This window comes from Pteropus alecto, unplaced genomic scaffold, assembly GCF_000325575.1.
Source record: "Pteropus alecto unplaced genomic scaffold, ASM32557v1 scaffold131, whole genome shotgun sequence".
Taxonomy (NCBI): domain Eukaryota; kingdom Metazoa; phylum Chordata; class Mammalia; order Chiroptera; family Pteropodidae; genus Pteropus; species Pteropus alecto.
The window spans coordinates 1,527,640-1,536,066 of record NW_006434709.1 but is presented as its reverse complement, the minus strand read 5'-3'; the positions used below and the strand labels follow the sequence as shown (position 1 = coordinate 1,536,066).

General features: G+C 44.4%; 1 protein-coding gene across 1 annotated transcript in view; it reads right to left on the bottom strand.

Moving 5' to 3' along the window:
- Positions 1-1,200, bottom strand: part of CD207 (CD207 molecule) — a 4,304-nt gene extending 3,104 nt beyond the window's left edge. The window contains exons 1-2 of the mRNA XM_006909673.1: positions 1,125-1,200; positions 912-1,028 (exon numbers count right to left, since the gene is read on the bottom strand). Of these exons, the coding sequence (XP_006909735.1) occupies positions 912-1,028; positions 1,125-1,200 (193 nt within the window). The remainder of the gene's footprint in view (positions 1-911; positions 1,029-1,124) is intronic.
- Positions 1,201-8,427: the final 7,227 nt, after the last annotated feature.

The window sequence follows — 8,427 nt, the reverse complement described above, 5'->3', positions numbered from 1 at the left end:
CATTGGTTCATTCACTCAGCAGGCATATATGGGCCATCTGGTTCTCATGTGTCTCCAGCTGGGCTGGGGCACCCTTATTTATGTATGGGAAGGGAAGGGGAGGGGAGGGGAGGGAAGGGAAAAAAAAGTCACATATCCAATGAAGAAATAGGAAATTTCCCTCGATGTGAATGAAGAGAGTATGAAGGGGTCCTGGTGAGGGGAGGGGACATGGGGATTTATTAGCTTGTTGGTCAGGTTCTCTATCTAGTCAGTTGAGGCTGAGGATACAGTTGGGACTCCATCCTGTAAGGTCAGGAAATACTTCGCTCACTGTTAGGAGCTGTCACAAGGCTCTGGGTCAAAGGGACACGTTGTTCAGAGAGGGAAGAGAAAATGACACAAGATGAGGAAATAGGTGAACATTTCCCGGGGACAGAAGAGTGTGTCTTTGAGCACAAGCATGCAAGTAGGTTCTACTCTAATTTAAGACCGGGTTCTAGTCCCCGCTTCTGCTTGCCTGTGAAGTCTTCTAAGAGTGAGCCTGTGATTATCAATCTTACCATTACCCACATCTACCAGAGTTCTTCACACGTGGTAGGTGCCAATGCATGTTTGTTGAATGAATAGATTATAAATGAGCAGAGAGAAGGCCACAGCTCCTTGGGTTGGATCCTTGGGAAGCTTGAGCCTATCCCTTCCCTTCCTATTCAGGAAAAATTTCCCCAGACTTGAGAAAAAAAGAGCAACAGCTCATCTTACTGAGGACAAAGACTCTGTGGCTACACATGGAAAGAGAAGAAGTAAGACAAATGAAAAAGCCATAGGTGGGAGAGACCACTGGAGAGCAGGAAAGAGAGGGTCTGGATGTTGAGGGAGCCAACTGGCTCTGGAGAAGGACCAAGCCTGGATGATTAAACCAGAGGACTTACAGAGAATAGCCTGCATCAGGATGGAGGCGAGCACAACCAGCGTCAGGACGATAACTACAACACGAACTGTGCAAGGTTTCCTCAGAACCACAGGCGAACCCGTCTTGGGAGGAGGTTCTGTTGGAAGAAGAAGAAAACATTTGTTGAAGGCCAGCAAATGATGGCTTTGGAAGCAGAGCAGTGAGCAGGTTCTGAGCAGCGACTGGTGCTTGCCTCGGGGCCAGAGGGAGATGTTCTGTTTATCTACAGTGAAGTGCGCGTCAGGGACCTCGCTCTCTGCGGCCTTCATTTTGCACGCTCGCGCTGGCAGCACAGGTGTTTCTAGCTGGCTGTCTCCCCAAGGAACTTTTATCTAGAGGAAAAAGGAAGTGAGTCCCACAAGAGGTCATCATGTCATCCCAAAGTTCTCCATTCCTGACCTAGGCACCTTGCCTGGCTTATGCCACAGCTCGGTCCTCTCCTCAGAGGTCTGAGTTTTCAGGAAGAGGCCGTTTGTCTTCTTCTCTGGGGGATCTGTTACAGGGACCTTTTAACCATCTTGCCCCCAGACTATCCTACCTCTTTTATCCTCTCATCCTTCATCCATTCACCCATCTATTCATCCCACAAATACATATTGAGTGCCTTCTAAGTACCAGGCACTGTACTATGACTGGGCCACAGAGATGAATAATTCAGTCTTTGCACTCAAGCAGCTCACAGTCTGGAAGGAAAGACAGACCCAAGGAAATAAATTATAATACAAGAGAAGAATATGTATGTACAGTCCAAAGGAAGTTCAGAGAATGGAATAATGGTAAAAAGTTCCATGTAGAGGGATAAGCATATTTAAAAGTATAGGAACATAAGACAGCATGGTGTGCTTGGCAAACCGTAAGTAGTTTGGTAGCGTTAGAGTGTAAAGCATATGAGAGTAGTGGGGTGAGCATGGGTCTACAGAGGCACCTGGGATCAGATCATGACGATCCTTTTGGATAGTGTTAAGAAGCTTGAACTCTGGCTTATGGGTGACATGGAACCAATGAAAGACTTCAGGCAGGAGAAAAACAAGAACAGGGACATCATAGAAAGATCACGCTAATCATGTTGAGAAGCATAGATTAGGGCATGGAAAGCCTGGAAGCAGAGAGACCAGTAAGGAAACCACTGTGACGAAATATTCTACTTTCTGTTATTAAGACATCTTAGATGATACAGTATCCCTTTATAAAATGGGGCTTGGAGATGCAAAATGTAAATGTAAAACCTGGGTTTTCCTCCTTGCTGCCTGCACTTGTGAGCCTCTCAAAGCGGGGAGGCTCAGCAACATCAGACCAAGAACTGTTCTTTCATTTGTGGGAGTTTCTCAGTGCAGAAATGAGCAGATTTGGGGGCTCAGTGAAGGACTAAGTTTTCTCCTGGCTAGCTTCCCATGCTTTGAAGAAGTCTACCAAATCTGAGAAACCTCATATATAAAAGATTCTAAACAAATATTTCTTGGAAAGTAGGAAAAGAAAGAGGGAAGAGAAGAAGGGAGAGAGAGAAGGAAAAAGAAAAGGAAATCAGTTCAGATAACTGAGTGGATGGATGGATAGATAGATGGATGGATGGATGGATGGATGGATGGATGGATGGATGGATGGATGGAAGACTGATAAATGGATAGATGATGGATGGATGATCAATGGGTGGATGGATGGGTGGATAGATGAATGGATCAATTAACTGATTGGTTGACCCATCGATGGATGGGTACATGAAAGATAAATGATTGGAAAAATTGATGACTGATCATTAATTCTGAAACCTACAGTCGATGGACTGGGATCAGTCTTCTAGAAGCTACTGCTTCTTCCCACTGCCTCTGGAAGTGCTCATTCATTTGCATAACAACAGCATAAAGGAAGTGTGATTGACAACTTACCCAAAATTCAGAAAACTCTGGCCATAAAACTAGAAAGTTAGCCCAGTCTCACTGAGGCTGAACCAGTGGGCTGGATGACAGAATGGTGTCAGGGACCTGGGCTGGAGGCTTAATGAACAGGGCCAAGGAAACAGCTACCTACACTTTCAGAGGATGTTTGAGAGGATCCTACTTCCCTGAATAGCCCAGCTCTGCCTGGCCAGCCTGTTGTTCTTACAGGCCCCTTGCTGCTCTCTCTCTCTCTCTCTCTGGCTGATTAAACCTCAGACTGGAGCTGCTTTTCTGACTGGGTGACAGAACCCAGAGAGAGCACCATACCACACTTCCCAAGTGCTGAGAAGGAAGCTGGGTCATAAGGATGGTGTTCCATTCATCTTATCTCATCTCCTAACCCACATCTGTCTATAGCTTCCAGGACTGCTATCTGGTCTAACCTTTAAAATTAGCTAATCACACAAACTGAAGGCCTCACTCTAACTCACTGCCTGTCTCTGTGACTATATCTATTTTCTTCAGGCTGCTCATCTAGTTGCAGAGCCTTGGTTCCCCCGGTTAGAGTGTTCTGCTCCTGGACTCTCATGCTTGGTACCCCATCTAACCCCAGAGTCTCCTCAGCCCTTCTGCTCTTGGCTCCTGGCTTTACATTCACAACTTGTCATAGTCCAGGGCCTGGGGGTAGAAAAGAATCAGAGTTGCTCAAGACCCTGGCAGAAGGTGCCCTTGGGGTCTGGGTCTTCTCCTGCAGCATATAAGGGAGAAGAGCTGCCACACAATATGACTCGAGAGCATCTGGCCCCTTCCCTCTCTCTCAAAAAGTTGACTTTTCCCCAGCACTCGCTGGTTGTAGCATAAGCCATTGATGGAACACCCATAAGCCCTCTCAGTGGTCCCAGGAAAGGATTCAGAAGCCTTACTATGCTGGTGCCAACTGTGGGAAAAAAGTGCTGAAGGTGGGAAGCATTTATCTAAGTGATAGAAGTAGAGGCCTCAGATAGATATTCTGCTGATTGCTGGGCAAAAGGCTGATCCAGTATGAGGAAGTTAAACATGAAGCAACCAGAATCCTGGGCTGTGGGCCTTGTGGGGTTTTGGAGTGTAAAAGTCCCAGCTAGAAGAGTTTCATTTCCCACTTGTAGGGAAGGAATGAGTCACATGTGGCTTCTTCGTGGTCATTTGCAGGTGTTGCTGAGCACGAGCACCAATCCTGCACCAATTCCTCTGGATGCTCCATGTGCCCCCTGGCCTGGCAGCCTGGGAGAACGGACAAAGCAGGAGACAAGTTCCTTAGCCAAGCTTCCCAGCCAGGAAAATTAGCAATTCTCCTGGATGCTCAGAAGATGCCAGTTCTTCCAGAGGATGAAGAACTTCCGGCCAGACCAGGAGTGACCAAAAATCACTGATGAGAGAAAGAGAAGTCCATGATCGTTTTTCGGTTTGCCCACTCACCATGCTACAAATGTTCTAAGACCTTCTCTAGATAAAGGCAGAAGAAGAAAACAATGTGACCACTTTTTCTCCTTCTCTGGCTGGGACCTACCCTATGCTTAAAGGTGGACTATGGACATAATCAATGGGAGTGGGAATGGAACCAAGTTGTTAAGAAATTAGAATGGACAGAAAATTGGGGAGAGGCAACAGGGTTGGGGTGGAGGGCGAGGGCAGGGAGGAGAAGGAACAATGACTATGAAATGAGAAAGGAGCTATTACAGCTGGTCAGGCTGGTCCACAGGCCTCAGAAGGACTTCTGCTTATCATGGAATAGGGGATTTGACCAGCAGACCCCAGATAATGAGAGGATTCCTTGCTGCCCTCTGGATGTATGCCCTGGGAACAGGGGGTAGAGCAGAGACACCAAGAAGAAAGGAGTGATAGGTGAGACAATTCATCCATTTGTTTCTCTAGAATGCCTGCTTTGTACCAGATTACAGGGAGAAAGTCGGATAGACCCTGCCCGTGTAGATAGCATATCTTCTGTTGGAAAAAACATTCTTATTTTTTTAATTCTAGAGAGAAAGGCAGTCTCTCCCAAGACTGAAAAGGACCATGGAGACTGCAGGGGGCCTCTCCAGGTCTCCCTTGAACTGGGAATGAGGTCCTCTTTTTTAGGACATTGTGCAGATGTGTTTTTTCTGGAACAGTGACAATGAGCTAGATCTCAGTGAACAGGCTGTTATGTCTGGCACCATGATAAGCATTTTGGTATGGATATGCGTGGATGACCTGCTGCACAGAAAGATGCCTGAGTCCAGATAGAGGAGGCTGCTCTGAACTATGCAAATCAAAGAGCACTTGCCTATGGTCTTACTGGGAAGGGCAGATTCATATTAGGAAAGTAACAAAGGGCTCTTGGAAAAAGTACACACAGTTCTTTTTAAATCTTTTATTTCTTTGTTATATAAATAATGATATTCATTATAGAAAAAATCCAGGTAAGCAAAAAAAAAAAAAAATTACCTGCCTTAACCAAAAAAAAAAAAAGCTGTATACCAGTTTATTCTTCCTATCTCTGTATATATGGATACACATCTACATCTAAGTCCATAGCTGTATCTAGCTATAACTATGTATATATTTATATAAGTATTAAACAAGACAGCTCTTGTTTATCTTCCCCAACATCCTCCTCACCCCCATTTCTGATACCAAAAATTTCTCTCCTTTGAGAAACCACTCCTCCTTTTGAACTCCTACATTTATTGGCTCATAGCCAACATCAGCAGGTTTAGTTTTTAATCACATCCTATCACTGACCCTGAGTCTTCTGCTTCCTGCTTCCACTCTAAGGACCCTTACATATAATTATTGGGCCCACCCATATAATCCAGGATAATTTTCCTGTCTTAAAGTCAGTTAGTGAGCAACCTTCATCGCCATGTAACTTTGCCATCTAACTTAATATACTTCTAGGTTCTGAGGTTTAGGATCTTGACATCTTGGCAACCATTGTTCTGCCTACCACACTTCATCACCGTATTAAGTTTGGGTGGCCTTCATGGAGCCAATCAGAAAGTTTGGTATGTGTCCCTGGAATTTGACACATAGAGTCTGGTACTTGACACATAAATGAAAAGTCTAAGGCCTTCAGCTGATGAATGGATAAATAAACTGTGGTACATCAGACAATAGAATATTGTTCAGAGCTAAAAAGAATGAGCTGCCAAGCCATGAAAAGACACAGAGGAACCTTAACTGCATATTACTAAGTGAAAGAAGCTGGTCTGAAAGGACTGTATGGCTTCAACTATATGACATTCTGGAAAAGGCAGAACTATAGACACAATAAAAATATTAGTGTTTGCCAGGTGTTAAAGTGGAGAGAGGGATGAATAGGTGGATAACAGAGGATTTTTAGGGCAGTAAAACTATTCTATATGATACCATTATGACGGATACATGTCACTTTACATTTGTCCAAACCCACAGAAACAACTTCATTAAGAGTGAACCCTAATGTAAACCATGGACTTCGGGTGGTAATGATGTGTCAATGTAGGTTCATCAATTTTAACAAATGTACCACTCTGGCGGGGAAAGGTTTATAGTGAAGGAGACTAGGGGAAGGAGGCCAGAGTATATGAGAACTCTTTGGACTTTCTGTTCAATTTTGCTGTGAACCTAAAACTGCTCCCCAAAATAGTCTATTTAAAAGGGGGGCAGGGAAATCGAAGGCAAGAAGCTTTAGCTAGCTATTGCCTTGGGACAGCAGGGTGGTGAAGGAAGGCAAAATTTAAAGGCAAACTCTGCTCTTCCAGAGTTTGGTAGGGGAAAAAATGTGTGTCAATAGACCAGACTTGGGCTCCTTCTGGTAGGAAGCTATTCTTATTTGATTAAGAGGGACTGTGCCGATAAGGACCACCTGGAGGAGCGTGTGGAGAGACCACAGGAAAGCAGGGCTGAGGTGAGGCGTCAGCCAGAAGAGGATCGCCTGTGCCAAGAGAATGGCCAGTGAGAGATCCCCATAATGCAGTTCTCCTAAACCGCACCCCCAAAAGCACCCCTAAGAAAATGAACTGGCATTTAGAATATGCTCCACCTAGATGTCATGAATACCAGCTTTCAACTCTTCAAGCAAGGAAGACCTTTCTGCCTTCTAGAGCAAGGTACGATTTGGTGTGGGGGTGGGTAAGAGTGAGGAGGAGAGAAGGGAAGGGAATGAGACAAAAAGTCAAGCCCTCCCTCCACCATCTCCTACCTCCAAGACTGAGCCTAGCCTGAGGAAGGGGAGAAATGCTGATTCAGTAAAAGTCTGCCGTGTTGTGATTATTTGACTGGATTATTCAGGGTGCATTAATGTGATCAGAAAAGCTATAATACCTACCTGAGATTCTATCCATGTGTGAAGAAAAACAAGAAAGGAAAGCAAGCATTCATTTATTCATTCAGAGAAATGTATCAAGTGCCCATTGTGTGCTAAGATTTATGCTGATGTCGAAGATTCAGCCTTGAACAAAATAGCCATGGTTTCTGCCCTGCAGGAGAGTGCAATTCTCTCTGGATAATTCTTGGCATCGACCTGACTTCTTGCAAGTAAGAAAAATAAAGTATATCCCTCATTAAGCCTAAAGCAATAACGAAAAAATGTAGTTTAAAACAGTGTAAAGCATGACATTTTCCCAAACTTTTATTTAAAATATAATACAGAGATATAGGTACATCTTTTAATTTCCTGCAAATAAATCTGTTTTTGCATATTTCTGACTCTGAACAACATAAGAACTACATGCTTACACTGCCCTTGCTCAGAGCTCCCTTCTCTGGGAAGGGTGGGGAAGGGAGAGAGCTACATGTCTAAGACCTAGCACAGCGATCCTCAACTCTTGGAGCACGTTTGTAAAAATGCCAGTGCCCTTCCCCCAGACATTCTGACTTAACAGCTGTGTGTTGGGACTCAGGTAGCAGTATCTTTAATAACGCTTGAGGTGAATCCCACATGCAATTGGAGTTGAAAACCACCAACCCAGAGGAAAAACATTGAGTCCTAGAATGGAATCCTGTCTCTGCAATGCCCCAGCTGGCTGGATGGTTTGGGGGACCCTCCATCCCTTGTGTCAGTTCAGGTCAAGTGAGATAACTTTATGTGGAAATATAACAAGAGTTGCTTAGTCAAGATGATTGTTGAATGAAAACATCTGGCAGTGTTTGTCCAGAGTTATTCATCTTGAATTGGAAAGAAAAAACAGAAGTAAGCCATCTTCGGGCCAAAAACAAACAAAAAAACAAAACCTCAAAACTCCATAGCTTAACTGCTCTACAGCTACAGGTGTGTGTGTGTGTGCAGGACCTTGAAGAGAGCAACCTACCATCAGTCACACACAGAACATTGAACACATGCACAGAGAATCAAGAACACAATGAGAACCTCTCACCAGAGAGTCATTCAGCAAACACTTATTGCATGCCTCCTCTGTGCCAGGCCTGCATAGAGAGTGAACAATAAATATTGGAGCTTACAATAAACAGAACACAAGTACATCACATGTTGTGTTAAGTGACATGAAGGAAAAGTACATAGAGCACTGAGAGCATGTAAAAGAGAAGCGGACTTTATGGGGATAGAGAAGATGTCCCTGGAAAAGGACATTTGAACTGAGATCTGAAGAAAAAGTACGGGTA